This window comes from Colias philodice, chromosome 25 (genome assembly GCF_061535455.1).
Source record: "Colias philodice isolate Cphi_HAF_F1 chromosome 25, ilColPhil1 Martin Lab GWU primary, whole genome shotgun sequence".
NCBI lineage: Eukaryota > Metazoa > Arthropoda > Insecta > Lepidoptera > Pieridae > Colias > Colias philodice.
This window is the reverse complement of record NC_143110.1, coordinates 1466626-1485420: the sequence shown is the minus strand read 5'-3', so window position 1 is coordinate 1485420 and position 18795 is coordinate 1466626. Positions and strand designations below refer to the sequence as shown.

The following is an 18795-nucleotide window of genomic DNA, read 5'->3' as shown; positions in this document are numbered from 1 at the left end:
TGAACATCGCTCGATCTTTTATTGCTATTGTAAAAAGAAGTTTTTTAACGTTAGTAAATCGGAACAAATGAAAAAATTTATATCGCACAACACATTAATTGTTGTATTTGTTTTATTCTACAAACAATTTTAAGTCAAAATTTACCAAAAAATATTTTTAGATTACTAAAACTACCCATACCCTAGAAATTTAAGATTTTAACGGATTTTAAACGCGATTTATTTATTAATACTTTTACCCCAACGTTTCGCACACTACATTAAACGTGGTCACGAGGAGACTGGTACATACTTGTTAGTGCTATATACGAAAACAGAACCTACAATGTAACATATAATTTAAGAAGATTTAAGAACATTAAGGGCCGATTTTTCAATGCTTGGATAAAACTTATCCGTCTAGTAAAGTATTACACGATAATATTAAAATGTCACGTAAACTGTCAAATACGGGCAATTAGAATACGTTTTTAAAATTGTAGTTTTATACATTATTCAACGAATAAGTTTTAACCAAGGATTGAAAAATCAGCCCTAAAGAAAAAAACTCACTTATTAAGCTTATCCAGTTTCGCTCTAATATCCCTAACAGCCGGGTCAGCGGCTCTAGCCTTGCCCATCACATCGGCGGCCGCGCGCTGCACCGCACGGTACGCTTCTTCTCTCTTCTCTAGATCTTCTATTAGCGCGTTGTTCTCTTCTATTTGGTCTCTGTAGAAGATTTATATTTTAGTACATGGAAAAAAATTGGTAGTTGAAAAAATGCCCTAAATCGAAGAACCTCTTTAAAGTAGAAAATCCGTAAAATAGTTTGTATAAGTGATAATTATTGAACATTAAAAAGAGAATTTAAACTAATATGATTTTCTTATTTGTTTGAATTGAAGATGAGTGTAAAAAAGTTCTCCAAATAATAAAATCTTGTATGACGAATTGACCGAAATAAATAATATTTTAATAGTAGTTTATAAGGAATCGTGTAATGAAACTATTTTGGTCCTTCAAGCCGGATTTATTCAAAATATACTTTCATTCCTATAAACAGGGCAAACCACAACAATTCTAATAAAATACGCAACATTTTTTTGTTTATATGAATTTCTTTTGAGAAAAAAGAATCACTTGATGTGATATTTAAACACAAAAAACATACTGTATTTTATGCGGGTGTGCAGACACGGGCTCAGCGTGTTGTAGCTGATCGGCCGCACCTGAGAGTGCACGGACCATTCCTTCTAGACGTTCCGCGAATACTGAAGATTCTTGTAGCGCCTGAAAAATATTATAAAGGATATTTTATAGAATTTATTGTTATATAGGACGGTTATCAATTTGGAAATCAAAATATAGAAGGTATTACGACCCGCTACTAACATGACACAAAATTTAATGAGACTTAAATTTAGTTTTCTGATTTATTTAAAAATTCAATAACTTTAAGTGAAACTAGAAATAGAGTAAGTTTTATTTTGACAATCTAAAATTCTTGCATACAGTTTCCATAGGAGGTAACATAACAAGGTACATATAACAAATATTTGAGATGTATTTTACAATAATGAATTTTTGAGAATGATTATTGAATAACATACATCTTTTATGCTCACTTCAATTTGGTTTAAATTGACGGTCAGACAGTTTCAAGCCCATCGACCTAAACTTCTCTAAAATGTCAAACATCTCCCCCCACTTATAACCTAACTTAATATTTAACTTAGCAGGGAAGTTCCAAATCTTAACCGAACCGCCATGCTGATGAATGAAAAAAAAAAATACGTGTGGCACTCGAGGATTGATAAAGCTATTGCATAGCATCGCATCGCTGTGCCGGTTGGAGTGGGGGGTGTTAGGTTTTTTTCGTTACGGAATTTTTACTTAAGTCTGAGATAAAAGCTATGCAATAGCTTAATAAAAAAATAAATTGTTTATACCTGTTCCAATTCCTGCTGTCTCTGCCTCAATTCAGCCCGTAAAGCGTTGTAGCGCTCACAGTCAGCGTCCACGGTATCCCTTACAGCGGCTGCATCGCTTTCGCTGATTAGATTGCACAGCGCTTCACCTGTCTTGACCAGTTTGTCCACTAGAGGCTTGTGCCCGCCGATCGATTGTTGTAGCATCTGTGGGGCAAAAATAATAAATTAATATTTAGCAGGTTTAAAGAAGAAGAAAGAATTAGAAGAAAAGAGTGCTTTTTAATAACTATTGCCATTATTTACCATAATTTAATTCTAGTCTAGTGTGTACAGTGTACTGTGTACTGTGTATTGAGCATTATTATTGGCTGGACATTGGATATTGGACATATTATTACACTGTACACAAAATTGTTGTGTCATCATGTAATAACCACGTTTAAATTAAATATGGATTTCTTATAAATAAAAGAAGAGAAATAATCGACAAAGAAGCTTAAATATCGAGTAAGAACCATGCAAATGTTTTACAATTTTTATTGGGCATTATAAAAATTTGAATTGAATAACGAATCGAATATAACTATCACTTAGCGTTAAAAAGACACAACAATGCTTTCAAACCCTTTTTAGGAAATTAAATTATTGGAGTTACTTTAATATTTAAAAAAATATAATATACATACCTCGTTCTTATCTTGTTGCTGAACGATTTGTTCGGGTCTGAGCGCCGGCATCGCCAGCATTTGTACTTGCTTCTCCATGTCGTCCAACCATGAGGATAATCTAAAATAATACATTGATTTAGAAAACATTCGAATGTTTTCCAAAAAGAGACATTATTGCTCTATTTTTTTATTATTATAAAGAATATATTAAGGAGAAGAGTAGGAAGATATTATAATCCATAATTTTTTTTAGGTTAAAATTCAAATTTGATCCTTTGTCCTCCTGTGATATTTGAATATCACAGAACATAATAGTTATATTATAACACCAAAATGTATTATTATTACAACAACAAAAAGTTCGTGAAAAAAGAAGGCCGAATTACGACGATTAGTGTTCATTATCCATTCCTATAAGTACAGTATAAAAAATGTTAATCAAAGGTATTGATAAATCAAATAATATTATGTCTCGTATCCAGCATTAATAATCAACTATTTAAACATGAATTTTGAATCTATTGCACTTATTCCCAAAACCAAAACTACCCCCACTCACCCATGGTGGGTATCAGCGAAGTGCTCTGCGAGTGGTAGCGCCTGCTCCAGTGCTGCCAACCTTGCGGCGCTCAACTGCCCGACCTCCTCCATCATTTCCTTTAGCTCCTCGCTCCTCTCCCTTATCACTCCCGCTTCTTCTGTAGATTGGCATTCGCGGAGCACCTGAAAGATGATATTATCGTGAATTTGTGGTTTTTTTTCACTAAAAGACAACTAGGGGTGGTATGAATTAGTGAAAGTACTTTATTTGTGACAAAATATAACAGGAAGCTGGTAACAGCTAGTGATACATAAAATCATGAGAAATTAAGATTGACAGTTTTCAGAATAAAAAAATAAAAGGAAACAATACGATTGGGCAAAAACACTTGACACAATAAATAAAGAATAAAAAAGGAGTTTTTTGTCATAGTTAGCAATCTTTTCGCGTCTAAATATGGAATAAAAACGGGGCTTTTTCTCTAAGAGAGCAAGCAATCTTTATCACGTTTTTTTGCAGCTGTTTGGATACATAAGCATAATATACAAAAAATCAAAGTAATAAACAGTTCACAGCACGCCTGCGTGCATCCGTGAACTGGAACCTAATCATTGATTCACTCACCTTCTTAGCCTGCGCGAGCAGATCCCTGGTCCTCACGCGCTGTGCAGCCACATCGTCGCACAGCGGGCGCAGGTCGGCCAGCTGCGCGCGCAGCACGTCTGCGCGTGCGCCGGGCGGGGCGCTGGCCCGCAGCTGCGCGTCCGCTGCGCGCAGCCACTCTACTAGCTCCTCCATGTCGCCCACTACTTCTAGCGAGCGCTGTGGGGAATATATTTATTAAAGTGAAACTTTTATTACATCGTCTCAAACTTTTTAGTCTGTGTAGCGCATGTCGCGTGTATCGACCGTCACGCGACATGCGCTACACAAAGCAGTGTTCGGAACCGTTCGAACAGTTTCACTTTTACCGTGGTATCATAAAACCACACAACATTTTTTTTATTTATTTATTTAACTCTTTAATAGTTGTACAGAAGCCTTAGAACTACTTACACAATACACATAGAACAGAGTACAACTATTTTGGCGGCCTTATCACTTAATAGTGATCTCTTCCAGGCAACCACGGTAAAAGGTAAACGAGCAAAATAATCACTAATTGGCGGGACGAGAACAGAAAAAGAATAATTAATAGCAAGAAAACAAAAAATAATAATATATATCTACCTTAAATAATACATATATATTGTGTGAATAGAAGAATTTTGATATATTATTCACTACTTCTAGGGAAACGCTACGGGGTAATAGTTGTGAATATGAGAATTTTGATTTATTATTATCGAAAGAGTGTAGACATCAGATAAATAGGTGCACTAACATATTTTTCAAATAAAATTAAAATTAATGTTTAAAATATTCAGGGGCACGGAATAAAACATACAAATTCCTTAAAAAACATGCACTTTTAAAATTTTACCCATTCTATTCAGTTTTATATATAAAAACACCCATAATTACATACCTTCTTGCTCAACAACAATCTCTCAGCCTTGCGCTGCACCTGTTCTGCGATCACATCGAAACGACGGTTATCCCGTGTCACCATACCCTCCACGTGGGTAGCACCTTCGCCGGGAGATATCTGGCAAAAACGAAAAAAAAAAAAATAATTATTCACATCTGCATATTGATAGAAAACAGCCAAATGCCGTAGAGTTGATAGAAAACAAAATTATTTATTCACCCCTGCAGATTTACCAAATAAAAGTAGATACCAACACTTTTGTTCTAAACAGGACCATTTTAATTGTAACAAGAATTAAAGTGAACAGCACGCAATTCAAGAAAATGATATACATTTTAAATTATCGTAATTATATAAGTGCGTACTGCACGTTGCATGCGTATACACACGCAATTTTTATAGAAAACTAGCGGTCCGCCCCGGCTTCGCCCGTGGTACATATTTACGTTTTCTCTACATAAAAACCATCCTCGTACTTCAAGGAATATAATAAAAAAAGAATTATCGAAATCGGTTCAGCCGTTCTCGAGTTATGCGCTTACCAACACATTTTGCGATTCATTTTTATATATAAGATTTCACACATTACATAGACAACTAATTTAACTAACTCTTTGACTCTATAAACATATTATTTTGTTAAACTGCGAGTACACATGACTACAAATAATCCTGTATAATAAATACAATACATACTTGGCACAACTGAGGTCCGACCAAGTTGATATTGTCCAATAGAGGTCTAAACTCTTGTAATTCAGCCTCCAAACGTAAGATGTCTTCTTCGCGCGGTTCGACCGATTGCAGGCAAGTTTCCGCGCTTGACATCCATTCTGATAGTCTGAAAGTTTATGTTTGTGTTCATTTACTTAAAACTATCCTATCTCTCAAGTTGGATCGAACTGCACATGGTGTGCGAATTTTATTATAATCGGTTAAGTGGTTTATGAGTCCATTGAGGACAAACATTGTGACACGAGATTTATATATATTAAGATATGTATACGAGTTATTATTTTGTATATTATTGAGTTAAAAATAAATCAAGAAATTCGATAGAAGAGAAAGATTATGTAAAGGAAAATGTGACGAAACGTTCCAGAAAAGTAAAAATTAGTTTTGGTCCAGTTATAAACATTGTAGCGAATATTGATATAGGTCGCCTTTTTATGTATTTCAGAGTTAAAATCTGATCTGATCACACTAACTATTTATTACAAAAAATATGTAAATTTTCCTGTTTTATATGGAAATGACATGCGTACAAACGCAACTATATACATATTCTACTAAAGGCGGATTTTCTTATTACTTAAAACGTATGTTAAGGTTCATATCATTTGTTTTTGCTTGTACTATATTCTTAGCGATAGAACCATCCATTTATACAAAAATTATCAATCACTACAATGTCATTTGTTTATCTGTTTGTGTCTCTGTGTCATTATGAAAAAGTATTTCTCTATGTTATATTTAAGTAATAAACACTCACTTAGCATGCGAATTATATAGCTGTTGCACCAACGGCAGCGTATCAGAGGCCAGCTTAAGCAGGTCAGCTCCTTTGCTAGTAAGATCGTTATATCTCCGCTGTAGAGCGTCCAGTTTATCCTTGAGCTGCAGGGCTTCGTCTCCGGAGATATGTTTCATTAGTTCTAGACCAGATTCCACTGTACTGTCTACTGCTTCTTGCTTCGCTGATATTTCTTCGGTTTTCTCCTGTTGATTAGGTTTAGGAATATTAGTAAATTATATATATTGAACGATCGTATATTTTGAGCATTTGATTCAAGTTTGTAGAAAAAATATTTTAAGTATTGAGCCATCATGTGTTCTATTGATTTGAGAATGTAAAATTATATTATTTCCAAGTTACTTAATAAAAAAATATAAATACTCAGCAAATGAATTCAAAAAAGGATTTCTGGAAATAAATGCTGGTGAACTGACAAGAAATAAGCAACAATATTTAGTGCCCCGTCATTTTAAACAAGAAAGAAACCATTCTTCCACCGTTATTCCACATCATGATCGATTTGTACCTATTTTTTTAAAATTTATGTATTTTAGGGCCGATTTTTCAATCCTTGGTAAAATTTATCCGTCCAATAAAGTATTACACGAACATTTTAAAATGTCACCTGTCAATGTCATCTGTCAAATACGGACAATTAGAATACATTTTTGAAATGGTAGTTTAATACGTTATTCGATGAATAAGTTATAACCAACGATTGAAAAATCAGCCCTTAAAGCTATAAAACCTAACTTTTTTATCAAAACTCACCGCCAATTCGTCCATCTGCCTCAAAAGTTTTTCCATATGCACTGGCAGTACCTTCCTTTTGGCTAGATACTGTTCCATGGAGTCCATCCAAGCGGATAGATCTTGGTATGTTAGGACAAGATGGCGAAGGCCTTTACGTGAGTTGTCCAGGAGATCGCCTATGTTTAGACTGTGGTCTACTAGCGCTTGGTATCTGGAAAAATATATATTAATTTTGGTAATGTATGACATAAAACATGTCAAAATTATAACGAATACAGAATTAAAAACAACTATATTATGAAAAACGACAACATTACTATTATTTTATTATTTCCCAATAGGAGCAATTAATTAAGAGAATAAGAAGACAATAATACGCATAAAAATATTTGATGATACATTAAAAGATTGCAAATGTAATAAAACTGAAAACGACTGTGTTGTTGTTTAAAAAAAGACTATTTCATTAAAGATTGCTGCCAGTGAGTGATATATTTGAAAAATTACGTTGGTCCTTCGAGTCGATAATTGGTCGTAAGTCTATTAGACCGTTTAGCTATTTCACCAATAACTAAACATAACCTACTACATTAATGAAAAATTCACAACTTGATATTATGTTTGTGCTTATGGAAATCTGCCAGAAATAAATGACAGAGACGAATTCAACGTCTCCTTCAAATCTCCGATGCCAAACCATTTCCAACTCTAGTACTTAGTTCTTAAGGCATAAATTTCTAGATCTATTGCCTAAATAACCAAGTACTTAAGGCATAAATTTCTACATCTATTGCCTAAATAACCAAGAACTTAAGGCAGAAATTTCTAGATCTATTGCCTAAATAACCAAGTACATACTTAAGGCAGAAATTTCTAGAACTTACCTATCAGTAGCCGCATGCAGTCTATCAGCCAATGCTGCTGCTTCATCATCTCCCACGAGGGTCATCAGCTCGGATGCTGTTTCTGTTAACTGCTTGAAAGGCGGCTGCTTCGAGAGTATGTCATCGTGGATGTTCTGGTGAAAAAATATTAAATAATGGTATATTTGTAATTAAGTTAAATTTCATAACCTGGATAGGAAGTTAAAAATCATAAATTTATTATGCATTTAAAGAAAATGGCACAAACAACTGAATACAAGTTAAGAGAATTTGTAACTAGTACAAAATCACAAATTTAATAATATTTAGAATCAAATATTTATGATAATAAAATTTTAAAATAGCAACAATTGCATTTATTAATATTTGCTTCTTACTCCTTTTAATGAATAAATAAACAAGACCATAAATATTCAAATTCCATCGGTAGAATAAGCTTTCTATCATCTTTTTATACTTATTTAATTTGTCTATGAAAATTGTCTATTATAGATGGAACATACCCAAATTTCTAAAATTTTTCTACAAATTATTATTTTTTTCTTTCCGAATATTTTTGAAACTTACCTTATGCTCTCTAATCTTCTGCTGTATCTTTTCTTCATCAGTGGGCACCAATTCCAATGCCTTCACTTTCCTTTCAGTCACTCCGAGCCATTCGACGAGTGGCTGTAATTGTTCTTCGAATGTTTTCGCCACCTGGATTGTATTGAAGTAATTTTTGAGTATTTGGGGTTATTGATTATCATATAATTAAAGTTGTTATGTTTCTATAATTTATGATATTAAGATTTAAAAGAAAAAGCCTTCTATTTCCATAACAACACATTTAACAAGAAGAAGAACAACAATTTTTATTAGTACATAGTATATTTGAAACGTATTTAATAAAAAAGAAAAGTTCGATAATCGATATCTCGATATAGCATATATATTTATAGATAGACTTGACTAACCTCAAAATGCGATGTTATGATTATAATATTGTTTTTTTTTTAATGTTTAACACTTGAGATCAGTCTAAGAAATCGCGACCAGAATAAGATCCATCCATACACGTCATAAGAAAACATACCAAAATTTGAAATTCCTTAAATTTCAAACCTATTTCTTCCACATAAACGAAAACCTCATCAAAATATGAACTTCTTTTAATTTCAACTTATTTATTCCTACCTTCATAGCCTGTTCCAAATCAAGCATCCTCTGCTGTGCACTAGCGGTAAGCGCATCGAACCTCTGCAACAATCCCTTCAGTTGTTTCTCGATAGCTTTCTTCTCGTTTGGATCGCAGCCCGCGGCCACTTCGTTGCCCATCGCGAATAGAGAGGACATTGAGTTTTGTCTGTCTGTCAGCATTTTCTTGAGGAACTGTGTAGAAAAGGTAAAAAAGTTTCTATATGTTATTTTATAAGTAAAAAAAATATAAGGTAAGGCTTGTTTTAATTTTGACGGTTAAGATTTTGTATTACTAAATGTGTAATATAATATTATCTAATTAATTTATTTTGGTTATCTTTTATGTTATTTAAAATTATAGGATGGATATAACATCAGTTAACTTAACTGATGTTATATTCAGCCACAGTTAAATTGCAAAAATCGTTAATTTTGTTTCGTTTCTGTATCTTAATTTAACACAGAAAAGTATTCTCTCCAACGTACCAAACATCACCTAATTAGAAAAATAATCATAAATTCTAAACATCACCATGTAACTACTACTACAAGTATTTGCAACATTGCTCATAACTTTCCAAAATTTGCTCAAAAATATGCCAAAAACATACCTTCTGCTCCTGTAACTGCGCTTTCACGACCTTATAATCAGCAGACGGTGGCTTCTGGTTTCTCACTAATTCTTCCGTGTCTGCCAACCACCGAGCCAGACCACCGAGGGCTTCTGCCAACTTGCCAGACTGTAATAACCCTACGTCTAGACGACGACCACGCTCGTTCATCTGTGGAAAATATGTTTATTTAGTTAATTGTTTATTTAGTCAAAGTTTTTTTTTGGGTATGTTTTTTTAACCCATTGAGCCCCGAACGGTCCGATCGGTCCACGACACAATAGATTTTCTATTGTGTCTGCGATTCCGGGGCCTGAGTTATTACATGTCATCATTGAAAACAACATAAAAGAAAGAAGTATTAAATATAAAAAGGACATTGCAATACACATGCAAACAATGCGAAAAATAATTCAGAAGCATATTGCAAAATGTATTACTACTGCATTGGACTAAATTATTTTGTTTGCATGAATCAAACTTTCATGAAAGGCACAAATATAGGACATAAAATATGAAATCTATTTAAGGTTGTCCAGAAGAGTTCGCTTTTATGCACTCAAAAGAGATTAGGAAAGCAAACAGAGCATATAATTTACTTAAAACTGTCGGTCTTATTGCTTCACAGCGATATCTTCCACACAACCTTCTGTCCATAGAGGAATACATACCTTTTCCTTCAATCCATTCCATTTATCATTCATTTTCTCCAAGTCCCTCTCTAGTTGTTGTGTAGGTACTCCCTGCAGAGCAGACCTCACCAGGCCTTGGCCAATCTGTGAAAAATATAATGGAGTTATAACAACACTTAGAAATATTTTTTTATTATTTTTGTACCTTTTTTTTGGGTTATTTGTATACATACATGTATTTTTTCTTGATTATCTACTTTGTTATGTGTCACGCTGTCTTGTCAAATAAATGTTCTTTCTTACTAAATATACCCAAGTGTGTAAATACGCAAAAACATCGACTTACATTTTACAATTGACTACCTCCCTAAATTAATCGAAATTGCAATATTTAATTGGCAAAAAACAGAAGCGTGTGTGCCGAACACACGTGTCAGAAGTGAAACTTCTTTGGCAAGATTTAAAGATACCAAAATCGTCGCCATTCCATGATGTTTTCGCATGGCAACCTTGAAATTTTACCCTAAACGCGCTTAAAATTACGAGAAAAAAGTGACAAATTAACAAACCTTGTTACAGTGAGACACATTCTGGCCCAACGGCTCTAGGGTCCGCTGCTTGAGGTCCGAGAAGTCCTTCTGTTGGGACCTAATTTGGTCCACGTCGGAGGACACCGGCTTGAGGCTTTGCACTTGTTCTGCAGCCTGGTGAAGGATAAATAAATAATTGTTAAAAATAATAATTAATTCATTCATGATAAAGGATAATTTCTATCGTTACGGTTTTGTAATTTTGACAGTGTGGTTTAAATTCAAATTAATTTTACAGGTTCGTTAATTTATAAACATTAAGTTAAATTAGGCAAGATTCATTTCCATAGTAATATTTAGCGTCATAAACACATAAAAAGAATCAAATTCGATACAACATTGCCAGATAAGAATTATTCTTATATTTTATCTGGTCAATATTTCTTCAAGAGCTAATATGTTATCATATACTTTGAAAATAATTTCATAATTAAATTTTACCACCAAAATTATTCATCAGAAGTACTTCTTCAGTCTTTTAGCTTTATTCAAGTTATGCACCTCATAATCTAATAAATTAAAACCACACAAACATACATATAAACAAAATAACACTTAAATACCTCGTCAATATCATCCATAACGGAATCATAAGCCTTGTAGAACGCCTCCAATTTACTGAGAGTATCGTCCAAGTCCTGTTCCCTCGCGCGGGTTCGTTCCTCCATCTTTCTTAGGTGTTTGCGGAGACTTTCCACCTGTTTTAATGGAAAATTCACTTATTAATACTTTTAAAATACTGAGAACTGAGAAAATTCGACTATTAAAATAAAAATAATTTAAACAATGGAAGCGAAAATGGAGAAGAAACACCATTTTTAATAAGTTGTTTCTTGGCTATTTTTTTCAAAAATTTAATACGTAAAATGATTTCTATATCTAGTAAAAAATATGCTGAAAATGATAGCCATCATACGGAATGTAGGCAGTATTATTTTTTACATGTTCTGTAATGAATCAAACATTTTCAGGATATTTTTACAAACACATCATTTCGAGTAAAGAATGGTATCAAAGATCTCTAATGTCTATGTTTTAATTTATAATTTATGTAGTTTTTAATACTGTTAATTTATGTAGTTTGTAATAATGTTTTGAACATTATAACGATCGGCATGCTGTAATTTTTCTAAATATTAACACATTACTATACAAATAAATGTCAAAATGTTCCAAACTCACATGCTCCCTGGCCTTCGAGGTATCCCCATATCCACCATCAATCAGATTCTCCCCAGTACGTTCCACGTCAGCGATCCAATCTTCCGCTCGCTCCAATTTACTGAAGAACTTGTTCACTTCGTCTATTTGCGCTCTAACTGCCTTTATATCGCGGCCCGGTGGTTTCATGGCGTCTAGTTCTTTTTCCAATTCGGACATGTTTCCGGACACGCCTTTTACTTTGTCCTGTTGATAATAATACAATTATTACATATACAAAGAATACACGAAATAATAAAATATATATACTTAAGTATTTATGTGTAGTTTTATTTAATAAGAAAATTATTTATTTCCTGTTTAACTTTGTTAGATTATCTAATTTATAGATTCTACATATGTTTTTCTGGGCATTTTTAAGACCAATTTTTTGCGTTGATAATAACAACTACGACAACGCTTTTGCTATCAATATTTGCGATCTTTTCTGTGTTCTTTCGGGCCGACATTTCTAACTAACCTCAACTATTAACCCATTGAGCCCCGAACGACCCGATCGGTCCACGACACAATAGATTTTCTATTGTGTCTGTGATTCCGGGGCCTGAGTTATTAATATCTAACTACTAACCTGGAAGAAAGCCACAGCCTTCGCAACTCCAGCCAACTCATCAGCTGCCCGTTGTGTTCCACTGTCCAATCTCTCCAACCGCTCAGCCAAACCTAATGCGGTTTCATCTAAAGTAGCTCGCGCTCTTGCAGCCGCTTCGGGACCGCTGAATTCTTGAGCTAGCGAAACAATGTCATCTGCTGCTATGTTCACGCTCTATGAATTAATAAAAAATAAATTAATCATGGTTTTAGAAGTGTAAATAAAACAATTAAAAAAAATATTACATATATTTATGCGTGTCGAAATTTTAAAATAGCAACACTTTCCTAAAAATATCTGAAAATCGAATATAAGTAGATGAATATTAGAAAATGATTATACAATTAAAATAATGAAGTTCTAAACTATTACAGAACAAAATGCGTTTTACAGTACTGATAGTTGGCTTGCATATAAAAATATAAAAAAAAGGACGTGTGTCACTCGAGGACTGCCGCGGTAAAGCCATTGCATGCTATGCCTTCAAGCCACACCTCCGCGCCCGTCGGAGTAGGGAGCGTGAGGTTTTTCGTTACGGAATTTCTGGATTCGGTCCCCGCGCTCAAGGCCCGCGATAGAAGCTATGCAATAGCTTAAAAAATGATAAATTACCTGTAAAGGTGCTCGTAAAGCATGCACATGTTCAGTCAACCTAGCCACAGCATCCTTAGCAACACTGGGCGGAGATTGTAACGCAGCTTCTAGACGCTCTTCGCATCTCGCGAGAGGGGCTTCCACAGCTCTAACTTTTTCGAGGAATTCTCCTAATTTGCGACTCGTGGACTCTAGGTATTCGATTTGTTGGAGCACCTCTGTGAAAAAAATGGGTACATCAATTTATAGAAAAAAATGGCGGTACCTAATATGGATAAGGAAAGCCATAAAACCAAAAATAACATATTCAAGATATTTATAGATGGAGTAAGTGTGAAGTTTAATAAATAAGTATTTAGATATGTATGTATGTATAAATTGGCAATATAAATCGACCAAGTGAATTTAGGATAGATAACACTATATCTAACAAGAAACAATAGTAATATATTTCATTTAAAGATTTGGAACAAATATAAAACATAATATTTTTTTTTAAGAACTTCTGCTCTTTCTTAACTTAAGTTAGATAGTTGCAGATATTTTTTTTCCAGAATACAACTTACCATTATTAATCCTATCCCATTTCTCCTTCATGGTATCGAGTTGTTTTCTAACAATCTCTTGGTCAACATCACAAGCTGATATAAAGGTTTCTCCAAGCGTCCTGTTGTTTTCGTATTCACCGGACCTGTATCCAAATATATTCATTAAAACTGATGAATAACTAAAAATTGAAGTCATTGATTTTACCAAATATCGCTATTAATTTTCTCTAGGTAGTTATTGTTGTAAAAACGAAGAAATATTTTCAGAACAATATGAGATTTAAAAATTAAAAGTTTCAGTAACAATTAATATAATAACATTTAGTTCATCCAGATATATGTTAATTTCTTAAGATTAAGCGATTAAATTTATCTTTGTTCTCGACAAAGATAAATTTAACTACATATTACTCCCAACTATATTTCGAAAGGTAATCTCAATATATCTTTATCTTTTGAGACCATTTAAAATTTTCATCTTAAAGCTTTCATAATTTGACCAGAAATAATTCTGAAACTTCCATTATTTTGAATATTATTAAACCAACCTCTTCCAAACATCGTTCCTGATATGCTGCAAGTCTCTCAACTGCCGCTCCAACTCTTTGCGAATGAAAGCGACCGGTGGCAGTTCCCGAAGACGAGTTTCCACCTCACTGAGCCAGGGTAAGAAAGATTCTTGCGCTTTGCTGTATTTACGGCAATGTTCCTGGAAATTTAAATTTGTTTAGTTAAGTCTGTTGGAAAATAGGTTATTCCTTGTCGAAATAAATAAATAAATAAATTGGTTGCGGATTATAAAAAGAAGATAAAAGAATGAATTTAAAAGAGTCGTACAATATTTTTTATATATCCAATAAGATGGATGTGAAACATCTAACAGTCTTTTGTTTAGCGACCAATCTATACTTTAGTAAAAATTAATTGAACATCTAACCAAAAGTAACTTTAAGCATATTATATGTTAATCTAAACTAATCCGAGCACACGTGTCAGAAGTGAAACTTCTACTACTAATCTTCCAATAAATTCTACTTAAAGTTAACCTAAATGATTAAAAATTGTAATTAATATAGTCTTACCGTAGCTGTCTGCAGTCTGTTGTATCTATCGACTGTCTCTCTCTTCAGTTTGTCCCACTGGCTCTGAATCCTGTCCAGGTCTTTGCGAAGTCCGGCAAAAGCTGGTTTCTTCTCCATTTCACGACCTATAGAATAGATGTTAATTAATGATAAACTTTTTAGATAAAGACAGGACAAGTAAAATTAGTTTCTTAATTAATTTCTTATAATTCATTAATAAAGGGTTAGCTTAATTATAATTATTATAAGTCATTAATTAAAGGTTAGTTAAATAATTGAACAGTATATGAGAAATATATCAATAGTCATTTATTGTTTGTTTTGAATATTTTGGAAATAAAGACTGACCGATTTTAAAGCTTGAGCTTTTAATTTGTAAATAACATCTAAAAACAAAGAAAGGTTATTGTTCTGCGTTTGAGTGTGCGTGAGCACTTTTGTCAAGTTGTACGGTGTTGATCAGCATGATGATCTCCTTATAACAGAGCATAGCATGAGAATACGTACGTGTGGAGTACGTATGTGTGTGTGTATGTGTTTGCGTCCATACTTACGTATACCCTTACGTATGTGCATACGTACGTGTGCTCCCTCTGACGTACAAGTGTGTGGGTGTGCTTGCGTGCGTGCAAACGTACGTGTTATCTTTCTGGTGTATACGCGTGCCTGCGTACATGTGTGTGCGTTCTTGCGTGCAAACTTACGTATTTCTGTCGTGTCCGTATGCCTGTGTGTGTGTACTTGCGTGCATACGCACTTTGATCCCTTCTATTTACGTCTAAGTGTGTGTGTCGTGTGCTTGGGTGCATATGCACTTTCACCTCTTCTATCTATGTCAATGTGTGCGTGCTTGCGTGTATACGTGCGTGAGCTCCACCTGGCGTATACGTATGCGTGTGTGTGTAGTGTCTGTATGTGCGCGCTCACCCTTGTCCAGCAGCATGACGAGCTCGTGCTCGCGCTGCGTGAGGCCGCGGTAGAGCGGCTCGTGCGTAGTGTCTGTATGTGCGCGCTCACCCTTGTCCAGCAGCATGACGAGCTCGTGCTCGCGCTGCGTGAGGCCGCGGTAGAGCGGCTCGTGCGTAGTGTCTGTATGTGCGCGCTCACCCTTGTCCAGCAGCATGACGAGCTCGTGCTCGCGCTGCGTGAGGCCGCGGTAGAGCGGCTCGTGCGTAGTGTCTGTATGTGCGCGCTCACCCTTGTCCAGCAGCATGACGAGCTCGTGCTCGCGCTGCGTGAGGCCGCGGTAGAGCGGCTCGTGCGTAGTGTCTGTATGTGCGCGCTCACCCTTGTCCAGCAGCATGACGAGCTCGTGCTCGCGCTGCGTGAGGCCGCGGTAGAGCGGCTCGTGCGTAGTGTCTGTATGTGCGCGCTCACCCTTGTCCAGCAGCATGACGAGCTCGTGCTCGCGCTGCGTGAGGCCGCGGTAGAGCGGCTCGTGCGTAGTGTCTGTATGTGCGCGCTCACCCTTGTCCAGCAGCATGACGAGCTCGTGCTCGCGCTGCGTGAGGCCGCGGTAGAGCGGCTCGTGCGTAGTGTCTGTATGTGCGCGCTCACCCTTGTCCAGCAGCATGACGAGCTCGTGCTCGCGCTGCGTGAGGCCGCGGTAGAGCGGCTCGTGCGTAGTGTCTGTATGTGCGCGCTCACCCTTGTCCAGCAGCATGACGAGCTCGTGCTCGCGCTGCGTGAGGCCGCGGTAGAGCGGCTCGTGCGTAGTGTCTGTATGTGCGCGCTCACCCTTGTCCAGCAGCATGACGAGCTCGTGCTCGCGCTGCGTGAGGCCGCGGTAGAGCGGCTCGTGCGTAGTGTCTGTATGTGCGCGCTCACCCTTGTCCAGCAGCATGACGAGCTCGTGCTCGCGCTGCGTGAGGCCGCGGTAGAGCGGCTCGTGCGTAGTGTCTGTATGTGCGCGCTCACCCTTGTCCAGCAGCATGACGAGCTCGTGCTCGCGCTGCGTGAGGCCGCGGTAGAGCGGCTCGTGCGTAGTGTCTGTATGTGCGCGCTCACCCTTGTCCAGCAGCATGACGAGCTCGTGCTCGCGCTGCGTGAGGCCGCGGTAGAGCGGCTCGTGCGTAGTGTCTGTATGTGCGCGCTCACCCTTGTCCAGCAGCATGACGAGCTCGTGCTCGCGCTGCGTGAGGCCGCGGTAGAGCGGCTCGTGCGTAGTGTCTGTATGTGCGCGCTCACCCTTGTCCAGCAGCATGACGAGCTCGTGCTCGCGCTGCGTGAGGCCGCGGTAGAGCGGCTCGTGCGTAGTGTCTGTATGTGCGCGCTCACCCTTGTCCAGCAGCATGACGAGCTCGTGCTCGCGCTGCGTGAGGCCGCGGTAGAGCGGCTCGTGCGTAGTGTCTGTATGTGCGCGCTCACCCTTGTCCAGCAGCATGACGAGCTCGTGCTCGCGCTGCGTGAGGCCGCGGTAGAGCGGCTCGTGCGTAGTGTCTGTATGTGCGCGCTCACCCTTGTCCAGCAGCATGACGAGCTCGTGCTCGCGCTGCGTGAGGCCGCGGTAGAGCGGCTCGTGCGTAGTGTCTGTATGTGCGCGCTCACCCTTGTCCAGCAGCATGACGAGCTCGTGCTCGCGCTGCGTGAGGCCGCGGTAGAGCGGCTCGTGCGTAGTGTCTGTATGTGCGCGCTCACCCTTGTCCAGCAGCATGACGAGCTCGTGCTCGCGCTGCGTGAGGCCGCGGTAGAGCGGCTCGTGCGTAGTGTCTGTATGTGCGCGCTCACCCTTGTCCAGCAGCATGACGAGCTCGTGCTCGCGCTGCGTGAGGCCGCGGTAGAGCGGCTCGTGCGTAGTGTCTGTATGTGCGCGCTCACCCTTGTCCAGCAGCATGACGAGCTCGTGCTCGCGCTGCGTGAGGCCGCGGTAGAGCGGCTCGTGCGTAGTGTCTGTATGTGCGCGCTCACCCTTGTCCAGCAGCATGACGAGCTCGTGCTCGCGCTGCGTGAGGCCGCGGTAGAGCGGCTCGTGCGTAGTGTCTGTATGTGCGCGCTCACCCTTGTCCAGCAGCATGACGAGCTCGTGCTCGCGCTGCGTGAGGCCGCGGTAGAGCGGCTCGTGCGTAGTGTCTGTATGTGCGCGCTCACCCTTGTCCAGCAGCATGACGAGCTCGTGCTCGCGCTGCGTGAGGCCGCGGTAGAGCGGCTCGTGCGTAGTGTCTGTATGTGCGCGCTCACCCTTGTCCAGCAGCATGACGAGCTCGTGCTCGCGCTGCGTGAGGCCGCGGTAGAGCGGCTCGTGCGTAGTGTCTGTATGTGCGCGCTCACCCTTGTCCAGCAGCATGACGAGCTCGTGCTCGCGCTGCGTGAGGCCGCGGTAGAGCGGCTCGTGCGTAGTGTCTGTATGTGCGCGCTCACCCTTGTCCAGCAGCATGACGAGCTCGTGCTCGCGCTGCGTGAGGCCGCGGTAGAGCGGCTCGTGCGTAGTGTCTGTATGTGCGCGCTCACCCTTGTCCAGCAGCATGACGAGCTCGTGCTCGCGCTGCGTGAGGCCGCGGTAGAGCGGCTCGTGCGTAGTGTCTGTATGTGCGCGCTCACCCTTGTCCAGCAGCATGACGAGCTCGTGCTCGCGCTGCGTGAGGCCGCGGTAGAGCGGCTCGTGCGTAGTGTCTGTATGTGCGCGCTCACCCTTGTCCAGCAGCATGACGAGCTCGTGCTCGCGCTGCGTGAGGCCGCGGTAGAGCGGCTCGTGCGTAGTGTCTGTATGTGCGCGCTCACCCTTGTCCAGCAGCATGACGAGCTCGTGCTCGCGCTGCGTGAGGCCGCGGTAGAGCGGCTCGTGCGTAGTGTCTGTATGTGCGCGCTCACCCTTGTCCAGCAGCATGACGAGCTCGTGCTCGCGCTGCGTGAGGCCGCGGTAGAGCGGCTCGTGCGTAGTGTCTGTATGTGCGCGCTCACCCTTGTCCAGCAGCATGACGAGCTCGTGCTCGCGCTGCGTGAG

The 18795-nt window shown here is 38.9% G+C and overlaps 1 protein-coding gene across 13 annotated transcripts in view; it reads right to left on the bottom strand.

Moving 5' to 3' along the window:
- shot (dystonin-like protein short stop) overlaps nucleotides 1-18795 on the bottom strand; it is a 300260-nt gene that overhangs the window by 36429 nt on the left and 245036 nt on the right. For all 13 annotated transcript variants that reach the window (XM_089710553.1, XM_089710550.1, XM_089710555.1 and 10 more), the window contains 23 exons: nucleotides 14856-14980; nucleotides 14322-14482; nucleotides 13792-13916; nucleotides 13244-13443; nucleotides 12611-12805; nucleotides 12001-12225; nucleotides 11382-11516; nucleotides 10798-10932; nucleotides 10268-10372; nucleotides 9597-9767; nucleotides 8983-9177; nucleotides 8374-8505; nucleotides 7807-7940; nucleotides 6941-7133; nucleotides 6146-6372; nucleotides 5350-5494; nucleotides 4651-4770; nucleotides 3747-3944; nucleotides 3141-3304; nucleotides 2600-2699; nucleotides 1932-2117; nucleotides 1154-1272; nucleotides 553-711 (listed from right to left, as the gene is read on the bottom strand). In XM_089710553.1, coding sequence (XP_089566679.1) covers nucleotides 553-711; nucleotides 1154-1272; nucleotides 1932-2117; nucleotides 2600-2699; nucleotides 3141-3304; nucleotides 3747-3944; nucleotides 4651-4770; nucleotides 5350-5494; nucleotides 6146-6372; nucleotides 6941-7133; nucleotides 7807-7940; nucleotides 8374-8505; nucleotides 8983-9177; nucleotides 9597-9767; nucleotides 10268-10372; nucleotides 10798-10932; nucleotides 11382-11516; nucleotides 12001-12225; nucleotides 12611-12805; nucleotides 13244-13443; nucleotides 13792-13916; nucleotides 14322-14482; nucleotides 14856-14980 — 3649 coding nt within the window. The remainder of the gene's footprint in view (nucleotides 1-552; nucleotides 712-1153; nucleotides 1273-1931; nucleotides 2118-2599; nucleotides 2700-3140; nucleotides 3305-3746; nucleotides 3945-4650; nucleotides 4771-5349; nucleotides 5495-6145; nucleotides 6373-6940; nucleotides 7134-7806; nucleotides 7941-8373; nucleotides 8506-8982; nucleotides 9178-9596; nucleotides 9768-10267; nucleotides 10373-10797; nucleotides 10933-11381; nucleotides 11517-12000; nucleotides 12226-12610; nucleotides 12806-13243; nucleotides 13444-13791; nucleotides 13917-14321; nucleotides 14483-14855; nucleotides 14981-18795) is intronic.